General features: G+C 41.8%; 1 protein-coding gene across 3 annotated transcripts in view; it reads right to left on the bottom strand.

Annotated features, from left to right (window-relative positions):
• Positions 1–22,283, bottom strand: part of Fat4 (FAT atypical cadherin 4) — a 129,630-nt gene that overhangs the window by 14,374 nt on the left and 92,973 nt on the right. For 2 of the 3 annotated variants that reach the window (XM_055626183.1, XM_055626182.1), the window contains exons 8-11: positions 19,150–19,400; positions 13,062–17,411; positions 5,819–5,923; positions 879–1,186 (exon numbers count right to left, since the gene is read on the bottom strand). In XM_055626183.1, the coding sequence (XP_055482158.1) occupies positions 879–1,186; positions 5,819–5,923; positions 13,062–17,411; positions 19,150–19,400 (5,014 nt within the window). The remainder of the gene's footprint in view (positions 1–878; positions 1,187–5,818; positions 5,924–13,061; positions 17,412–19,149; positions 19,401–22,283) is intronic. The other variant, XM_055626184.1, reaches the window with a different exon arrangement.

Below are 22,283 nucleotides of genomic sequence, written 5' to 3'. Positions count from 1 at the left end.
GTGTGTGTGTGTGTGTGTGTGTGTGTGTGTGTGTGTGTGTGTGTGTGATAAAAACCAAAGATCTAAAGGTCCTAGTAAACTCATGTAATTTAATGTTCGAAATTCTTTAAATACTTATCATAGACACAACCTCAGAATACCCTACATTTTCTAACCAAGATATTTCTTCTTTCACTGTCAGCAAGAGTGAAAATTGAGACATCTCTGATCTGGCTATATGATAATTAAAACCTACAGGCTGATGATTTTACCAATTTCCAATAATTTTGCCTTGAAATGTATAACATAAGAGATTTGAGATCCAATGGGAGCTTTTTTGCATATTTTCTGAAGTAAGAGCACATTTTCCCACTGTGGCCAAATTAATGACAGAAATGTTCTTTTCACATTTAGTATTACCATGATGTGATGCAGCTCTGGCTGCACTCATAGACAGAAGGCCTCAACAGGTGGCTGTGGCTGTGTCTTATCATGAGAAAGAGTTGCTCAATTCATCGTGACAAATATTAAGTATTACCCTTTTCTAAGTTTTTTTTTAAGTTTCAACCCCCTTTGACCTTACATTGTTTCTTTAGTTAGAATAATGATACTCTGGACAGAAAAAAAAAAATGGTCATGTTAAATGTAGTTCTAGGTTGCCTTTAAACCTCTGAGCGGTGTGGGCTGCTAAGTCATAGGCCTTTAGTTTCTTATCCTTCATCGTTCCTGAAACACCAGTGTTCCTAGCACAAGCCAAAAAAAAAAAAAGCATCACTCTGAGGCCACACAATAAACACGCATATTATCCTTGAATGTGGGCCCTGTGTGCATGCTCCCAGAGGGCTGGATAACTGACTGCAGAGCAGTGAGGGGAGGCTGAGGGAAGAGTGGTGCCTCACCATGCCTGCTCGCCGCGCAATCACCGTGTGGAACTGTCCATCTGACACCTTCTTCATAGTGGTCAGTTTGTACGTGCCACTGCCCAGATTATACGAGAATCTGAGCCGTTCCTCAGCTATTTCCAGCGCCAGGAACTCTGCCCGCTCTCCTGTCTGGTTGTCATAGTTATAAAGCAATAAAGCATGGCTTTTGATAGTCGCAAACTTGACATAAATGTAGTTGTTGTTGGGGTCCAGGCTGGGAAACTCCATGTACGACAGTTCCTCGAATCCATAACTGTTCAGCTCACAGTGCTTCCCAAACACACCTGCAGGGGAGAGAAGGACATTGAGAGCCAGCAATGCTTTCCTAAGTTATTCCTCACAAAATATTTTCAGTTATAGTAATGAACCGTGATCTTAAAAATGTAATTATCACCGTCCCTTTGTCAAGCGCTGTGCCAAGCTGCCACTCTTGTAAGGAGAGGAAGCCCCACGGTCATGCGGGGCATGAAGGAGTCCTGCTCACAGCATTGCAAAAACAAGACACAGAAAAGTATATGGCTTGTGAGAGAGATGAAACGTTGATGTGGTTTGGTGAATTAGAAATTTACCTCAGTGCGCCTTAATTTTAAAAGGTAGAGACAATGAAAAGAGTATGTTTGAAAAGAATTTTTTCCCAAAATACTTTGAAAATTAGTTTGTTGATGTTCATAAAATTTACCATGCTATAACATTCAACTGTGATTTTATTTTATTTTAATAGACACAGGGTTTCACTGTGTAGCCCAGGCTCTACTAGAACTCACAGAGATCCTCCTGCTTCTGCCTACTGAGTGCTTAGATGAAAAGCATGCATTATTACAGAGGCTGTGGTGCATAATTATGATTCTTAAAAATCATGTTAAGTCAATTGAGAGCAGTAGATTTGGTTGTTTTGACTTAAAAATCCAGTCCCCAACTCAGTACTAATTTCCAGGGTCACAAAATGAGGGAAAGATAAAGTCATTGCTTTAAGCTTGTATGTTTTAGTCATGCTGTTTTATTTTATGCAAACTGTTCTTTTTCCTGCTTTTGTGTCCGTACATCAGCTCTATGCCTGGGCACTGCATGGAGAACTAGAATTGCAGATGGCTGCGAGCCACAGTGGGGGTACTGGGAATCACACAGGGGTCCTCCGGAAGAGCATGCGGTGCTCTTATGCACTCAGCCACATCTCCACCCTGTTCTGAGTTTTCATCTGTATCATTTCAAACTTGGCATGGATGAGTCACGGGAGACTCATTTACAGTGACTTTGCTAGGGTGTCGCCATTTGTCTGTCTTTTTCCAACATGAAAGTGAATTTTATTCATGCGACTACACTACACAAAATGCTTTTCCACAGACGACGGTGGACGTGACTGAAGATTGGAAAGTGACCCAGGACACCCGTCAGAGTTTATTTTCAGCTTTAAAAAGGTTTCATTCTTGGGTTTGTATTTAATACCTATTGTACCTATTGAAGTTAGAGTCCAGGAACTGCTCAGCTCTTGGGAATGAATGCTTCTATTTCACAGAGTATTTACAATTTAACCAAGGTCACAGAATCATGGGAAATTGGGAAATCGAGAAAGCCAGATATTCTGAGATTTCTTAATTGTATTGACTGCATCACATTTTATATCAAATCTTTGAGATAAAATAGTCTAGAAGATTTTACAATGTCTATATAGGTTATCTTGTCTTTTTTGGTGTAGACAGGGATACAAGTTGGTAAAATGACTGGGAATTATGTATTACATTAAACCTTAAACCAAATCTAAGTATAAAAAAATTAGAGGAATGACATATATATATATATTGTCTGAATAGCCTTTAATATGTCATTGATTTACATCTGCATTACTTATATTTTATGCATTTCTACCACATTTTATACAAATAAACAATAATGCTCAGATATTAATTAGAAATTGTTCTGTACATCATTTCTACAAGCAAAGAGTAACTGAAGCTAAATAAAAGGCAAAGATAAATCATTTATATTGTGTTTCTGTGGATCTTTTTTTTTCCCTTGTTGGTCTTTTCTTGTTACATTTTAACTAAAGAACAAACCGATACCTAAAATCTGAATGTTAGTGATGTATATAGATATCAGGTGATAAGTTTCACATTTACATTCAAAAACACTGTAGTTTCAAATATGAAAATATGTACATATTTTTAAAGAGCTTTTATTATTTCTGGGAAAGGGAATTCTGTCTTCTACATGTAAAAATAAAATTTAATGAGTGTTTAATTTTTTGTCTTCCAAATGTGTGTGTGAAATAAGTCAGATAAATATCAACAAAAACTATGAAACTACCTTAAAATTATATGCCCCCAATATCTCTTGTTAGATCATCCTATAATTATAAAATATTTAGTAATTTTATATAAAATATTTACACATATATAATGTACAGAATGTACATAAAAATGGGGATCGCTTACAGGTTGCGGTGTGACTGCTCAAACATGCAGCCCTTGCATGTGTGTTACATATGTAATAACAAAATAACAAAGTTTTGAGAACTTGAATCTCACAGTCTAAATCATCTGAGGCAAACTATTTTTCTGAAAACACAATCTTTCATTTATCTATCTATCTATCTATCTATCTATCTATCTATCATCTAGCTATTTATTATCTATCATCTATCCAACTGTCACCTACTTCTCTACCATCTACTTATCTGCCTACCACATAGATAGATAGATAGATAGATAGATAGATAGATAGATAGATAGATAGATAGATAGACAGAGATAGATATGACTCTAATAATATATCAAACTCTAAAGAAGAAATTTTGGCTAATGAGACTATAAATGAAAACCTTTTTCCCCGCTTCAAAGCCCTGGGGAAGCCAGTGTTTGGGGTGCATATGTCACTACCCTGTGTGTCTCTACGTCACTACCGTGGGTCTTCGTGTGAGACATTTCCATCTGCTACTTCTTTTTGTGTGTGACACCCACATTCACTTTAAGAAGGCAAATTACGTTTCTTTCTAATTCAGCCTGCGCAGCTTGGAATGAGGTATTGGAATTCCAAGGCCTTTTCTTTTGTTTTGCTTTTTAAATGCTTCTCTGGTCAGCTGACAGTGTCTACATCTCAAGAGTGCTTTTGGGTTTTGCCTTTGGAAGGAATTAGGTGGGACCTGGACTGCCAGCTTCATGTCCACTGTAATTTATAGTGTGCTACTTCTCTTCCCCCAGGGATGTCTGCAGGGCGAGGGAAGGTCCATTTGAATCCCAAGGTATTTTCCCTGCTCTCCCCAAGACAGGGGATTTTATATCAGCACCACATGGAAAACCATCTTTCTGTTTGGCACTAATTGTTTGAAGCATGCATATTTGCTATTGAAATAGGGAAGAATGCTAACATCATAAACACTCTGTCAGTCACTTGGAAATTATTTTCCAGTTTCCACTCCAATTTATTTTTCTTTCATTCCAAAACACAAGTTAAGACATGAAGCCTGACTGTAGGATCCCAAAGAAGTGGCCTTGCAGGAGATCTGAGGAATGACTTTTTTGCTTCATGAGCATTTTGATGAAACCCTAAAACAGAAAATACTGGCCTGACACCAGCCATGGCCACTGGTTGCAGGCAGCACCTGTTCTCCAGTCACACCATCATGGGCAGATTTTGACAATTTTTTTTTTTAATTTTGCTTAAATCCCTTAATTTATGAGCCATAGGGACACTGGGTAAAATTGATTTTAATAATTATGTTTTATTATAATAATCATTATCTTTGTATTATGAGCTGGGGTGCATGTGTGTCACACATGCAAGAGGTGAGAGGGCAACCTTGGGGAGTCCACCATTCTCTCTCCCCACCACAGTTCCAGATATTAAATTCAGGTCACAGGTTTGCATAGAAAGCAATCGCACCAGTGAGCCATCTAAATGGTGACATAGTTATATTTTTACATCCCATTTCTAACATTACTTCAAGAATTGAGTTTTCTTCAGTGACTGGCACCACAGACATTTTTCACTGGTTACTGGAAACTCAATTTCTCTTAACAGGCAGTGGAACTGCAGATCTCAGTCCCATGGGAACACAGAAGGAAAGGCAAGAAAAACAGCCTCCTTCTCCCTAGATACTGACACATTCCTGCACACGGAATCCAGTTTCTCACAAGAGGTAGAGAAACCTTAAATAAATGGATCAATCACAGTTGTTGCTGGCCTATTTCTGGGCGACTTTGAGGGGCATCTGGAAGAAATCAGTAGATGCCATCTGAAGTTCTGATAATGTTCGTTGCCAAGAGAACACAGGGGTAGAATTATTAGCTGCTGAGAATTAGCTCAGTAGCTAATTAAAGGCCTAATGTACATTTAGGTCCCAAACTCATCTAGTAGAAATGGTTGGATTAAGGTAAAAAAGAAACAAACAAAAAGACATGGACTGCTCTTGGAGATTTGCAGTAGAGTTGAAAGTAATTAGAGGGTATTTTAATTGTTAAGTTCTAGGCTAAAAGAAAGTGCCCGTACGGCTATTATGTTGAGCTTTTTTTTTTTTTAATAATAAGTAAAGTGATGTACTCGGTAGCATTTTCATAATTAACCTTTATAACAGTATTAAATATTTCATTTTACTTAATCTTGTGTAAAACAACCATGCATTGCATTGCATGAGTAAGATTGCTCAAATATGCATAAATATATGTATATATGTGCATATATATATATATATATATATATATATATATATATATATATATATATGTATAGGGTCTCTTGTAGTCCAGGCTAGTCTTAAACTCCCTGTGCATCTCAGGTTGTGCTGGGATTATAAGAGGCCACCACCATGAGGTGCTGACAATTCAACCCAAGGCTCCATGCATCCTAGGCAAACACTCTACCAACTGAGCTGCATCCCAGATCCAGTCTCTAGGTCAGTAAGGCAATGGAGACATTCTACTCACCAAATGGACAGTGGCAGTAATAGGATTCCACACCACTCTGACAGGAGCCTCCATTGAAGCAGGGATTGCATTCACAGTAATTGACAGAAGATTCACACATTTTTCCTAAAATGTATCAAACTTGTTAAGAAATCTTAAAAAAAAAAAAAAAAAAAAAAACAAATATACTAACCACATCCACTGTAACTACATAAAAATCCAAATCCTTCAGGACCAAATCACAGAGGAGAGACACACAAGCCCACCTACTCAACAACAGGACACTGGGATCACACCTCAGAGCTCTGTATCTTATCCAGATGTGCTATTATAAAGACATACACAATTTGTATAATTTATATAACCATCTGGAGAGAGACTTATTTTCAAGGGAATTTCATTTGAATTCTTTACATTTGAATTATTTCCCTGACTTTGTTTTTCATGTTGAGATTTGCACCTTCATGTTGACACACTGGATATGGAGTTCAGACTTTTACAACATTCCTTCCATCATAAGAATTTCGTCGACTCAGAACTTATTCCATGCGTTTTGTAAAGCAGAATAGGAAATAAGAAAAATCCATCAATCATATTTTCAAATTCTTTCACTTATTCCCTACCACTGGCTATACATACTTTGTCTTTTTTTTTTTTAAGAATAATAGGCTGCATATTTTCAGGATATAAACCCTGTTCTTGTAGATCTTGTTAAATCAGATGCATGAATATTGAGCCAGGCAGAGAGTGGATAGAGAATTGCAGAAAAGAAAGCAAAGAACTGCCTGAGGGTGGAGTTTCCTTTGCCGTAGTTGATAACTCCACATGAAAAAAAAAAATGTGCATGTGTCACAAGAGGCCTCCTTAGAAGCTTGAGGTTAACACTGTCAATTTGGGGGATGTCTGTGAGGGAGATGCTATTCACTGAGGTGAGAATAACCACCCTAATGTGCATGGTACCATCCAAAGGGCTGGAGCGCAGGACCAAACCAAATGGAAAACTGCTCTGAGCATCAGAAACCACCTTTCTGCTGCTCAGCTGTGGATGCGATGTGACTGGTAGCCCCTCTCCAGCCCGTGCTCCTGCAACCATGACTCCCCGGAACTGTGAGCCAAAATAAGCACTCACTCTCTAAGTTGCTATTTTGACTGGGCTGTGTGAACATTTGATATCCTAATAACCAAAATGCAGTGTCTAAATCCTGTCCTGTTCCGTTGTTTACTTTTATGTAAATTTGAAAAGCTGTTCCATAAAGTTAAAGTACTGTATTAATAGGAGTATTAGAAAATTCCTAGTTTCCCAAGTCTAACAACTAGCTAAATAGTGTAGTTTTTTGGTTGATTTTCATTTATCAAAATTAGTATCTTAGTTATTGCATTTGACTTTGACAAATCTATTTCCGTGTGTGTGTGTGTGTGTGTGTGTGTGTGTGTGTGTGTGTAGACATGTATATGTGTATGCATATGCTTATATAGGCCACAGGTCAACACCAGGAGTCTTCCTCAATGGCTGTTTTTGACAAGCTATGCCACTGAACACAGAACTCAATGAGCAAAGCTGGCTGGTTAATTAGCTCTGAGGATCTGCCTGCCTTTTAGTCTCCAACTCTGGGATTGCAGACATACCAAACACCAAGGTTTTTAAGCACATCTTACAGATCTGAACTTGGGCCCCTCGTGATTGACAGCCAGCACTTGGCCACCTGAGCCATTCCAGCAGCCCTCAGTTGCTTTTTCAGAACTAGGGATTGAACTTAGAGGCCATGCAGCTAGGCAAGCACTCTGCAGAGCTGTTTATACTGCACTGATGAGCACTTTGTGTGTCTTGAAATGCATGTATGTTTTGTCCCCATAGTTAGACAAAGCTGACCACAGACGGTGCCTCACAACACAGCAACTTTGCTTAAAACATATCTTAAGTTTTTGTTTAACTCGTTTTTGTGCTTGTGGCCTGAGTCTGAAGCCACAATGGTTTGAGTCTGGCATTGTAAATCTGAGTCAGGCCTCGTGGCACTGCAGAACCATTTCTGAGTATCACAGAATCACACACACAGTATTTTTCCTTTATAAACAGCATCTGTTGCCTCCTGACAAGGGAGAACGCAGAGCACATTTTCAGAACGCTCCTGAATTCTGAGGGGAGAACATGAAAACAAACAGGTTACAGATTTAGAGGCACCAAACATAAGTCCGCAGTGTGGTAGGAGTGAGACACAGGCTAGACCGCGTTATTGTAAGTCTGTGCTGAACTGCACACCATTGATGCTGGCTGGACACACATGCTCCTCCAGCCAGCAGCTCTCTTCCCTACTGGGTAAAAAGTACCTCTGCCTAGAAATAGGATTTCATTATTTTACCTTATTAAAATGTCAGCATTGTCCAATACAGATTTAAATAAGATCTACTTACTTAACTTCTTATTTTCCTACAAGAAAGTCATACACCACTCCTTCCATTTTTTTCTTTCACTGTAAAAGAAAACTGCCTCATATAATAAGGAGTAAGTTCTGTTTAATTTCTCTATTCCCTTTCTCTTCTAAATAACTCATTTAGATAATGCTAAAAGGCATATATGTATATGTATATGTATATGTATATGTATATGTATATGTATATGTATATGTATATGTATATGTATATGTATATTTATACTACCAACCTCACTTCCTAAAGACAAGAGAAAGGGAATCAAGAGCAGGAAACCTAGGCTGAACTATCAGGAGCATGGACTCCCATGCACTGTGAGAAACAGTAGGGGTTTTAAACCCAACAGGGTAATCTTCTGAATTTCCACTCTAAGGGAATTAGAGATGGCTCAGTGGTCAAGAGAAACTTTTCCTCTTCTAAAGGACTGGTATTGGGTTCCCCAGCGTCCACTTCAGGTGGATCCTAACCACCTTTACCACCAGCTCCAGGGCACCTAACACCCTCTACTGACCTATGCATATATACCAGGTGCACATACCACAACACAGACATACATACATGCACCATTAAAAATAGGTTATTAAAAATCAACTCTAACATGAGCTATAACAGTTACGATATTTCCACTCAAAGAGGAGTGGAAGAACACCCTAAAAATAAATATAAGCCTTGCTCATGCATTTTAAAATATACAGTAGCTACAGTTGTGGCTAAAGTTGCTAGAAAATAAGCACGCTGAGAAAGGTTGTCTTCACAACAGATATTTTCAGGAAAAAAGCAAACTTTATCTTTTTGTTAATTGTTTTAATTTAAGGAAAATTTAAATTGAAGTAAATTTAATTTACTTTCTTAGAAATTTTAGAAGATAATAAAAAATATATTAAAAAAACTACTTAATGTAGCTGTTACATAAAGAAAATTATCATTGTTTTAATATGGTATAATTTTCGTCAGAGTACATGAGTTATTCACCATTTGAAAACTTATCTTTGAGTTCTTCTTTAATGAATAAAAAATACTTAAAATTCATCTTACAGAAAGAGCTAGATATTTATATTCAAAGTCACAGTTTGAAAAACTGAGGATTTCATTTAAATTTCAGAATGTAAAAGAGCAAGCCAGTGTGTACTTGTCCAGTGTTAAATGTTTGGACTGTAAGGCCCAGATGGAAACCAGCAATCACCCCCTAATTGGTCTGTGTGGGTGTCCCTGTAAAATGCTCTGGTAATGGTGGAAGGTCAGGCTGATACGGCAGCAGTTTCGGCCACTATAGCATCTCCTGGTATGCTGTGTGCGCTGTCGGCTGCAGCACTGTGGAACAAACTCTTGGATCATTAAATTACTTAATGCTCCAAGTCAGTCAGCAATGCCTCTCAGAGCCTTGAGGCTTGCAAGTTCTCTGCTCAGATGTACAGAGCAGATCTGTGTTAGTGACGTTAAGTGCCTTCCTTCACGGTGCAGATCTGTTTATGATCACAGCAGGTGTTTCGAAGAATGACTTGCTCTCGCTGCTCTGATAGCTGGCCATTGACTGTGCTGATCATCACTATCATATACAGATGGAGAGTTGGGTTGTATAGATCCTGATCACGTGGGAAGTGGGAACTAGTGAAGGGGGGAATGAATATGTAGTCATTAGGTAGGCTGTCCACTCAACCCCTAAGAGTGCAGTTTAAGTTGTCAGGAAGGTCTCAGCCTCAGATGGAAGGGTCCACAGCAGAAGATGGGAGGTGGCTCGAACACAGAGCAAATGCAGGAGGGTTTGTTGGACACACACTGAAGATGGGCAGGTGTGTGAAAAAAAAAAAGATGAAAGTGGTTGTTAAATGCAGACTGACCCCAGTGGGAGTACCTGCAGTACAGTTATTAAGAAAAAAAAATATTCAAGGCTTATATCTCAGCACCATATCTTTTTTGATAATTAGAGGGGAGCCAAGCTAGCTATTAGCTGTTAAACATAACTGCGCTGGATAGACGAGAACTTTTTTGATATCCTGAGTTGAGGAGACTTCCTGCTTTCTGGAGCACACCTGTGAACTGCCACGGCAAATGCTGCCCACATCGCCTGTGTTTCTACATAACAGAGAAGGGACACATAGGAGCCACTGTAATCCACCTTATAAGCATATTTTATTCTTAATGTGTGCATTATTCATTCTGAGGATGTACGTCTGGAATCTTTTTTGAGTATTTTATTATTTTATGTGTGTGAATGTTTTTCCTGCGTGTTTGTCTGTGCACTAAGTGAATACACTGCTGGTGGAGACCAGAAGAGGACGTCAGCTCCCCGGAACTACAGCTGCCAAGTGCTGAGGCCATGTGAGTACTGGGGACCAGCCCCTACCCTCTGCAAGAACAGAACATGCTCTTTGCTGCTGAGTCATCTCTCCAACCTCTTAGAATCTTTTAAAGTTAATTTTGCACCAAGCAGTTATTTTTGCACACTATGTAAACGTTTCCATTCCTTTCACCAGAGAGAGTCACCACCAAGAAACTTAATTCATTGAAATGCTTCCCCATAATACCTTTCTCTTTAATAACTTATGCCATAACTACTCACAGATTTTCTTCTGTATCACACATCTCGCTTACCTCACAATTATCACAGCACTCACATAAACCTCAAAATTCTTTTTTCAATGCCTTTTACTCTTTCCATTCTGTGAAAGCATGTATCTGGCAAGCTCCTTAGGAAAAATTACTATGTACAGCCTATATATAACCTTTTCTTCTGTCTGAAAAAAAAATCATACTATAAATTGACACAAAAGTGATGGACAAATTTTATCTTCCCCTAAAATAACAAGACACCCTTTGAAGCATAAGGAAATGACACATGGTAATAAGCCCAGGGCATCCTTCCCAAGGCCACCCCTGACATGTGTCCAGATGTGTGCTTAAACAAGAAAAAGATTCACTTTAATCATGAATGACTACTTGCTGGGATTTGGAATCACCTAGGATGCACACCTCTGGATGTATCTGTGGGCATATTTCAAGAAAAGTTTAACTGAGGATTATGAATGTAGGTGGCTCAGCCCATGGCCTGGAGTCCCGAGCTGAATAAAGAGGTGAGAGTGATGGGGATAGCAGCATTCATTTCTCTCGGCTTCCTGATGGGGTCTGCAATGTGCCCAGCCACCTTCCATCCCCCCCGTATGCTTCCTATGCTAAGATAGCCTGTGCCCTCAAATTGTGCCAAAGTGGATCCTTATACCTAAGGTGACTCTGCAGGGCATTTTATCATAACGATGACAGAAGTAACCCATACAGAAACACGATGTAAGTGGGAGTATGTCAGCCTAGCAGCTTTTTGTTTTAATTTTTCTTTTGTTTTATTTCTGTCAACTAAGAGGAAGGATTAGAAACCCAAATTATACAAAAACTGATCAATTTCTCGAAATCATGCAGTCGTTTAAAAATTTCCATACTTTTATTCTGTGTAGAATCCTATGCCTACCATGGAAAAAAAAGTTTAATAAATATAAAGTTGGGTAATAAAATAATGATAATATTATAATAATCATGTGCCCTCTTCTTGCTTCCATTGCATAATTATCATTTTCCTACTTAAAGCTTTACTGGGTGTTCCCTGACACCGTATCACTCCCTACACAAAGCTGCTAGGGTTCCATGATTACTTCTTACTTCTTCTAAATGTTAGCACTGTTTCCCATGCCATATAAAAAATGCAGCTCTCTCTTTCTCTCTCTCTCTTGCATGTTTATGGTTGTGTAAGATACGAGGACCGCTTACCAGTAAACATTTGTAATACATGCGCTTTAAAAATGTGACAAAACGCAAGAGAAGACCCACAACGCTAACTGGAGCCTGAGAAATACACATGGTGTGAAATAATCCTAATGTCAGAATGTATATGAATATGTAGTTCTTGGCAAAGCATGGGTACAGCGGGGCCCTGCCAGCCACTGACATCCACAAAAGAAGTTTGCCCCTGTGATCTAGCCTCATTCTGCCCCTTCTCTGTTCTACCTCCTTAGCTCCTAGTATCAGCCACAGTAATTTTCTCAAGGACCTTGGGAAACATTTATTTCCCTAAGATGATAGCACAAACTAAACGCTCATTTAAAAATCGTTATAGTCCTTTGTGAATGGACTTGAAGGTCATGTAATAAGTAAAGCACAGGCATTGAAAAAAAAAACATGTCAAGAAATAGCAAAGACAGGGACCTGCTAAGAATAGCAAAGGCAGGGACCTGCTACTCCAGTCGCCTAAGAAACAAAAGCAAGAATCCATAGGTAAGGTAGCATGGTAATAGAAAGCTTGTGCACAACAAAGGGAAGAATTGACTGGGAAAAAATAGAACTGTAGAAGAACTTTGCTAACTATCATCTGATTCTTTAAAAAAAAAAAAGGCTAATATTTGAATCACAGAAAGAATTTAAAATATCAAACACTAGGCAATCAAACCAATGGAGAGGCTAACACGCAACAATACTGTCACCATTAAGGAAACCGATGATGAAAAATGCAGTGAAAATGAAGAGCAGGGCAAGTTCTGTGCACTGCTTAGAAGGAGGGGAACACATTCAGCTCAGGGACAAACGACCCAGCTCTGTCACGCCCAGGCATATGTCAAATGGATCTGTGTACATTCACGGTGCACTAGTCACAAGATCCAGGAACGGGAACCAACCTAGCTGTGTATCCATAGAGGAGTAGATCATGAAAACTGGAGTTACGGGTGGCTGTTAGCCACCGTGTGGACGCTGGGAACTGAACCCAGGTCCTCTGCAAGAGGACAACATGTGTATCAGGGCTAAAGCCTTTTCAAGAAAACCGGTGAGAAGCACAGGAAGTAACACAGTGCCATACCTGTGAATCCGGTTTTGCACACACAGTTGAATCCCCCTGGGAAATTCTGGCAGACAGCCCCGTGCTTGCAAGGGCTGGGCAGGCATTCATTGATGTCTCTCTCACAGGCTCTTCCGGTGAAGCCATCCGGGCAGCTGCATGAAAACCCCCCGACTAAGTTGTGGCAGGTCCCCCCATTGTGGCAAGGGGCTGGAAGGCATTCGTCGATGTCCACTTCACACCAGCTGCCCGCGTAGCCCGGCACACACTTGCACTGGAAAGGCTGCAGAGGCTCGTTGGCCACGATGATGACGGGCAGGCTCTCCTGGATCCTCAGCGCGGAGCCCACGGCAAGCCTCCGGTGGCAGCTGCCTCCGTTCTGACACGGGCCGTGAACGCACGGGTCGTGATCCACAGATTCCACCTTCACTCCGCTCTGGCGGAGAAGGGTCTCTTTGATGCTTTCGAAGAAGGTGGCTACGCCGCTGGGGTTCACGTACTGGCTATTGCTCCGTTTCACCGCTGCCCAAAGGAACGTTCTGTTGTTCTCCTCGTAGGCGGAGTACAGCTGCACGGCCGTGCCCAGGCCCGTCAGCTGGGAGCTGGCGAGGCGCAGGAAGTGAAGGTAGTGGTTCGTCAGGAAGTCCTTGACGGTGGGAACGCCCACGCGAAGCAAGATGCTGTTATCTATGGTAGCGTTGGAGAACCCTGCAAAGAACACCCGGATATTGTTGGTGACCGCACTGTGAACGCCATCGCTGCTGACCACCGTCAGATCGAAGGTGCCGTCGGTGGACCTGGGCTGGGAACTCAGGTCACAGCCGCCTGGCGGGATACTGAAGAGGCTCGTGACTCCCGAAGTGAGGGAACAGTGGAAGGTGTCTAACACGTCCGGATCCTGGGGCTTCACGGAGCCCAGCGTCCCGCCGGGGAAGAGGTTGCCGTAGTAATTAACGAATATCTCCACCGTGCGGGACTGCGAGGGGTTGTCGTTCTGATCGAGAACCGTGATGTGGACGGTGCCCGTGGACGACATCTGCGGGGCCCCGGAATCTCTGGTGACCACAGAGAGGTAGAAGTCTGCAATCTGCTCCCTGTCGATCTCCCGGGTTGTGCTCAGAACGCCGGCGGTGTTGAGACTGAAATAATTGGTGGCGGGGCCTGTGCTCAGCAGGTAATAATTGAACGGGCCTTGATTGGGGGGGAGGTCGGGATCTGTGGACTGCAGCGTCATCACTAGAGTTCCCGGGCGTTTGTTTTCCAGGACTTCTCCCTCACTGACAGTCAGCACCGGACCGTTGTCGTTGATGTCTTCCAGGGTAACCAGCAAGGAAGCGCTTCCTGTGGCAGAGGGGGTCCCTGAGTCCACAGCCAAGACAGTGAGGTTGTAAACGGGCAGGCTTTCCCGGTCCAGCCCTGAGGTAACTGTGATCTGCCCTGTCTGCGGGTTGATGGAAAAGGCACCGTTTTCATTCCCGGACCCAATGAGGTATGAGAACCTGCTCCAGCTAGGGATGGAATCTGAGTCAAAGGCACTCACGAAGGTCACGTGGGTCCCAATGGGGACGCCTTCGCTGATCTGGACTCTGTAGGTGTTAAGACTGAAGACTGGCGGGTCATTGGCATCTAGCACCGTGATGTTCACAGTGACTTCATCGATGTCTGCACCCCGAATGCTGCCCAAGTTCTTGGCTAACACTTTCAAAGACACCCTTTCTTCCTTCTCTCTGTCGAGAAGCCCAGACACATAGATCTGCCCCGTCATCTTGTGGATCTGGAAGCCCTTCTTGCGGCTGTCTCCAAAGATCAGATAGTGGACTTCTCCATCAGAACCCATGTCCCTGTCACTGGCGAACACTTCCCCTACGGCAGTCCCCCTAGGAGCCGCTTCTGAGACCTCAAAGTAGTAGAGTTTGGAGACAAAGCGAGGCACGTACTCGTTGGTCCCCTTCAACTGGATGTCAACGGTGGCAAAGCTGCACTTCTCCTCGTCGGGGACATTGAAGGCCTTCACGGTGAGGTGGTAGCTCTGCTTGGTTTCAAAATCCAAGAAGCCTTGAGTGGTGATGACCCCTGTGTTGGGGTCAATGACAAACAGGTCGCTGTCTGATGACTGCACAGTGTATGCAATCACAGCATTGGCACCCGAGTCGGCGTCTGTTGCATTCAGGTGAATAACAGTGGTCCCACTCGGAGCGTTTTCCAGAACGGTTGGGGAAAATTCGTCAGGAGCGAACACTGGAGAATTGTCGTTGACATCAATCACGCTCACGGTGAGGGTGCAGAAGCCTGTCCTCGCAACCCAGCCTCCATCTGTGGCGCTAATGGTCATCTCGTGCTGCGGGTGCAGCTCATAGTCCAGGGCTTTGGCCAGGGTTAACACGCCTGTGGAGGAGTTGATGGCGAAGATGCCCTCCTCATTCCCGGAAGCGATGTCATACCTGATGAGACCGTTCATGGCTGTGTCCCGATCTCTGGCAGACACCATTCTGACCACAGACCCGACGCTGTGGCTCTCGGGGATGGTGGCGCTGATGTGGCTCTGAGAAAATTCAGGCGTGTGGTGGTTCTCCTCCGTGACCGTGATGTGAACGACTGCCTGGGAAGACAGCGGAGGGTTCCCTTTGTCCTTTGCTGTCACTGTGATCAGGAAGTTTTGATTTAGGTCAGAAACCAAGGAAGAGGCTATTGAAATCCACCCGGTATCGTTGTCCAACTTAAACTTCCCTAAGTGGTTCCCGCTAGACACGAAATACTCCACTTCAGAGTTTAACCCGAAGTCTTTGTCGTCCACCGCAGTCACTTTGATTAACTTAGTCCCAACTTTAACATTCTTGGTAACTGGGGTAAAGTACTTAGTTTGGAGAAACTGAGGTGGGTTGTCGTTGCTGTCCACTGTGTTGATGGTGACTGTGGTCTCGCTGAGCAGGGAAGGGCTGCCCCGGTCGGAAGCCGTCACAATGAAACTGTGCCGGTTAATGTTCACATTGCTGAAGCCACTGACATTTTGGTATTTTAACACCTGCTTATTGAAAATCTCTCCAGTGGTGGCATTGATTCTGAAATACTCTGACTGAGACTTGATGAAATAGAACACTTGTCCGTTTGACCCGTCGTCAGGATCGGTAGCAGATACCTGAGTGACTTTGGAGCCAACCTCGGTAAGCTCAGGGCAATCCAGATAATAAGAGGGTCTGCTAAATCTTGGAGTGTTGTCGTTGATGTCAGTCACGAATATGGTGACATCGGTACTTACAGTCCACCCAGAATCATGTGCGGACACTCGGATCCTGTATCGGTCTGTATCTTCTCTGTTCAAAGGTCGACTGATGACGATATCTCCTGTGTTGGGGTTGATCGTAAATGGAAGACTTGTGTCCACTATGGAATACCTACTGATTGCATTTATGCCAATGTCCTCATCAGATGTTGTGACACGGGTAACCGTATATCCCAAGGGGGAGTTTTCTGAAACATAGGCACTAAATATCTGAGAAAACCTGGGCGCATTATCATTTTCATCTAAAATATTGATGATCACTTTTACGGAGGTGCTCTGAGAAGGGGACCCTTTGTCTGAAGATTTCACAGTGAGTTCGTAATGAGATATTTTTTCTCTGTCTAGTGGTCGAATGCTTCTGATTTCACCTGTAGCATGATCGATTGTGAAACTACTGTCCTTGTTGCCACTCACAATCTCATAGTCTAGTTGTCCGTTGGGACCACTGTCCTTGTCTGTTGCAGAAACTGTAAGTATTTTCCGAGGGGATAGGTTTTCCAGGATTTCAGACACAAATGGATCTTCTTGAAAAGCTGGAGCATTGTCATTGATGTCAAGCACTGTGATGTCAAGCTTCTCATAAGAAGAGAAGGGAGGAAAACCCCCATCTCTGGCTTCAATCCAAACAACATATTTTTGTATCTTCTCAAAGTCCAAAGGCTGACTGATGGACACCTGTCCCGTTAATGGATCGATTTGGAAAGTATTGCCCAGGTTCCCACTTGCAATGTAGTAGGACAAAGTTTCTCCTCTCAAAGAGGACCCTGTGATGGTAGTGACCGGCGTGTCCACTGCCTGGTTTTCTGGAAACATGAATGTCTGCTCTTTGGCTCTGACTTTGGGAAAATCCGCCTTGTTGGCAAACCTAACAGTCACTGTAGTAGAATCTGTCTTCGGAAAGGAGCCGCCATCTTTCACATGGACAGAGAACGTCACCTCAGAAGCTCCACTTAGTGGCCCAGATGCCATGATTGCCCCCCTCAGGGGGTCAATGTGAAATTTTTCAGAGTTTCTACCTGAGAGTGAGTAATGGAGTTCAGAATTGGATCCAATGTCAGCGTCGGTGACTGTGACGGCAAAGACAAAGGAACCTGTAACAGAGGAGGTTTCTCAGTTAAAATCGAAGGGAATCCTGTAGGGCTCCATGATAAATCTGAAGCTATGCTGCTGCCAGGTTCAACCTTTCCATCACTGCTGGAAAAGACAGTATCAACTTTGCTGTCTCTGAAGTCTTGGGGTCAAATCTGATTAATGACCTTGGAAACCAGCCTGTACCTTTCTCACCGAGACCCACATATGAGCTAGATTTATTTACTTATTTTGTAGAAAGCCCTGGAGAGAACCATGGTGAGGAACAGCTGATTAGCTCAGCCTCTGGGCACAGATCTACTCTGCACACAACCTTCCAGGAGACACTAGAATTCCTGATCTCTGCCAGGATCTTGAGCTCAGTGAAAAGCGTTCACCACCCCTCTACAATCTGGAAACACCTTTTAATTGTTCTTTGTAAAAGCCTGTCTACAAATATGCCCCATCCCAAACACCACTCTGGGGTCACTACTCCCTTTTTTATGACAAAATTCTTTGATTTCCAAGCTACTACATAGAGATAAAAAGGTGTATACAAATGTATGTAATATATTTAAATAAAGGTAAGGTAGTAAGAGTAAGAAATGAAGACAAGGACTCAATTTGGATTCCAAGAACCAGTGGCTGGCAGGATGTGCTTGAAACAGACGATACTGGAAGTATGTAGAGAAGCATCAAGCAGGATGCTTGTTTGTAAAGATTATTAGGTCATTCAGATACCTTTTTCCACATGCCCATGGAAGGGACAAGAGTGAAAAGCTGGAATTTCTTTAAGAGTCATTAAGTCTTGGAATTATATTAAAGCAATGGGGTAAAGGTGGTCATATCCAGCACCTCATTTGGCCTGGAGGATTCTCCTCTGTACATCACTCTGGATTGATCAGAATGATACAGTCAGCATCATGGCAGCTGGATGTTTCAAGAGAGACCTCCTATTTGCATATCTTTTTGATGAAAATCTGCAACATCCATTTATATATTTCTTTATTCAATTGGTGTCATATATGCTCCAGTTAGTAGGAGATCAAATATCATGAAGAGAAATGCTGACTCCACTAACTTGTTCTCCTAATAAAATGTTTTCTAGGAAAAAGATAGTATTACTTACATTTGTATATATTACTGTTCATAATGTCATCAAAAATTATAAATGGTAGAATATCTCTTTAGTTCCTAAGAGAGTATACGGCTATTTACAAAATAAATGGTAAACTAATTTTTTAAGTGCAAGATAGTAATTTACAGTGGGCTCATAAGCTTAAAAACAGAAGCAGAACTAGAATTGAAAACGTGATATTTATAATTAGTTATTCAGTCAACTTTTTGGAAATACATCTATGAAATGTTGAAGTTGAATATTTATTTTCCTTCAACAATTAGGGAATTCATCTGAGGAACAAAAGCATTGTTCCTCCTCTTAGAAACCTACACAAATGACCCATCAGAGCAGAGCCATCACTGACAATGAAGGGGGACAATTTTACTCATTTACAGTGTTGAAGAAGCACCATGAGAATTGAACCTAGGGAGCCATGGCAGGTGTGAAGTCCTGTGCACAGATAATTGCGGTAAAAGAAGATGCTTTACAAGACAAGAATTGGAATTCTCTTCAGTTTCATTGGATCTGAAATTCACACCCTGATTTTTAGAGGGTATTACAGATTAAGCTGTGCTGTTGCTCCGTTCACAGAATGTGTCTGATAAGCTACATACACCCGAGTGACCTCAGCATTGAATTACCTGGAAGAGTAGGAGATGGGACGTGTGTGACGTATGGATGATGTTGGAACCGGGGTGGGTTGTCATTGACATCGGTCACTGTCACAACCACACTAGTAGAACTGGAGAGAGACTCTGGAGACCCAGCGTCACTGGCAACCACAACCAAGGTGTAATTATCTTTGGTCTCTCTGTCCAGCAATGCACTAGTAATGATCTGTCCTGTGGATGGGTTGATGGTGAACTGAGAGTTTCCACCGATGATACTGTAACTGAGGCAGAGAGCAAAGAGAGGCAGGTCACCTTCAGCGATGATTTCATGACACTCTGCTTTCTATAAATACATTTTTTTAAAGTGGAAATGTACATATTTAACAAAGAAATTTAAAAACACAGCAATGAAGAAATCCATGGTACATGAAATGTTCTGCAACTGTCACATAAACAATCATTATTCTAAGATGTTCAATGCCCACAAGAGCTCTGCAAAACCCTTAGGAGTCTCCAGACCCTCAGATCAATGCAAGGCCACAAAAATAAGCCTAGAGCACAGATGCCCTGCAAACAAATGAGCTAGACATTATAACCTCATGCCTTTTTCTAACACTGGCATTGATGCTTTTAAACCATCTTAAAAATCATCTCTTTGCTCTATCTATAATAAAGAGAAACACATGGGAATATTATTCTTTAAAGACAAAACACTGGATTTGTAGCATGTTGGCTATCCAGCACAACAAAAGGGATGTTTGTCTATACAGACATTTCTGTTTCCATGTTGCCTTTATCTATCCTTGTTCCTCAGATGGCCTCTCTGTTTCCCTGGCGGGGAAGGATGACATTTTCCTACACAGTTTGATGCTAAGCAGATCAGTGAATTTGCAAGAGTCTTCACCCAGCAAAGCTTCTCCATTCTCTCTTAAGAGGAGGCTATTTGTGCCTAATTCTGATTTTGAGTCTGAAGTGGAGTCCAGGATGACAGTTAGAGAAGCGATGTGACCTGAAGGTTCACAGAACAATCCACAGTTCATAAATTGCAGAGCAGAAAAACTAGATGTCTTTGAAAAGCTTTCCTCTTTCTATAAGATGTCCTCTGTGGAGTCAGATGTGTGCCTTGGTTCGGCCATATGAACAAAGCAATAGAACATGTCTAACAGAAATTGCAGGACAAGAAACACACACCTCACATCAAAACATCAATGTGCATATTCCCTAATGTGCCTACAACTGAAGGCAAATGTCAGCCTTTCTATACTATTTTAGGGATATGATATATTCCAGAGTTCATATTTACAAAGAATAGCAGTCCTATAAAACCAAATCAGGAATATAATAGAAAAAGGATTTGGTTGAGAAGTGACTTAAGGATGTATGAAGTAGTTGATATTGTTCAAGCTTTCAAACTTTCTGGCATTCAGATATTCCAGAATTAAACCTAAATCAGAATAAAATTTATTGTATTTCTTGGAGTTGAAGAACCTTGCAGCAAGGTACAACTATCAACCTCTTTACAGTTAAAATCTTTTCTTTTTATTTAAGTAAAAATGTCAGAGGTTTATAGACCAATCTCTAAAAGATATGAAGCCTAGGCTTGTGAAATCCTCAAATGAACTCACCCTTCTGAGAGTTGCTAGAGAACAGGGTCATGAGAAGCATGTGATGTCTACTCTGAAAACTGGTTGGTTTCAGCAGCCAGACATTTTCCAATAAGTTAATATAGGAAAAAGAAGTGATTTGTTCTGCTATGAACATTCTTCAACAGATTGACAGCAACAAAGATCAAAGTTCAGCCAACTGCTTCTTCCCATAAACATCCATTTTAAAAAATATGAGCACAAAAACAAAAGAAACTGAATTTAGGTGTTTTCTACATGGTAGAGAATGGGAGCAAAGGTTGAAAGGCAGATAATGCCCCAGTCACTGTAGGCTTAGCTAAGTGCTAAATGACAGAGGGAACTCCTCTGGTGATACACAGCTTATTTATTTCATGCCGTACATAGTGCTGCCTGTAGGACTGTTTTAAAACAGGAAATACATTTAAGAATTAAAAAAAATTAACTGTCATATTAATATGATTCCTGTTAGGGACTTAGTAAGGGGAACAGGGGCTGTCTCTAACAAGGATTCTGTTGCAGGATTTTCAATCACTTCCCCCTGGCAGGGATGCTGTGCCAGGCCACAGAGGAAGAGGATGTGTTCAGTCTGGATGTGACTTGATATGCTGGGGTGGGTTGGTGTGGTGAGGCTCCCCTTTTCTGAGAGGTAGGAGAGGGGGAAGGGGAAAGATGGCGGAAGGTGGGAGGCAGGAGGGAGCTACTATTGGGATATAAGGTGAATGAATGAATTAATTAATTAAAATGCTGAGGTGCATGAAAAGTTTATTTTAGGTATGAAGTGCAGTGGAACACCAGTTGCTTGCTAAATTATGCTTCCAAGTTGAGAAGAATGAAAAGAAACACAAGCCTGTCTATAAATAGACTGCCACATACAGCCTCTGCCAGGATTTGACGCCTCTCTTATTTGAGGCTCAGTTGGGTTCTCGTCACTGTGGAGCCTCTAGGGCTTCTCAGGCCCTCGGGGAGTGCTGTGCAGTCACAGCGTCACTGAACTGTGCAGAGGTATCCTTTTCATAGTTGAATATCTATACTGTTCAACTTGTGGTCAACATCTCACTGCTCTGCACACTCTAGGCATTTTGCATAGTCCACCCTTCAAATGCAAACCAATTCTAACTGTTCAGTTTTCACCTTAGACGTTTTATAGATGAAGCATCAGAATCTGTGGAGAAAATCTATGTACAAAGAAGCACACAAGCTACAAATGGCCTATCTAGAGGAGCCTCGACCTTGGTGGCTTCAACGTGTTCTTTGCTCATCATGTATGCTATTAAGATGGGAACACTCAAGTGAAGCTTTATAGTGAAGATAAGAAATGCCATACCTGGGGCTAGGCATGGGGGTGCATGCTTTTGATCCCAGTACTTTGAGGCAGAGGCAGGTAAATACTATGAGTTTGAGGTAGGCCTGGAGTACATAGCAAGTTCTAGGCTTGCCAGAATTACATGTGATGATGTCCGAAAGAGGGAAAGGAAGGAAGGAAAGAAGGAAAGAAGGAAGGAAGGAAGGAAGGAAGGAAGGAAGGAAGGAAGGAAGGAA

This window comes from Psammomys obesus, unplaced genomic scaffold, assembly GCF_907164565.1.
Source record: "Psammomys obesus unplaced genomic scaffold, mPsaObe1.curated_primary_1811, whole genome shotgun sequence".
NCBI classification, from domain to species: domain Eukaryota; kingdom Metazoa; phylum Chordata; class Mammalia; order Rodentia; family Muridae; genus Psammomys; species Psammomys obesus.
Note: the sequence above shows the minus strand (reverse complement) of the source record. Positions and strands in the feature narration are given on the sequence as shown.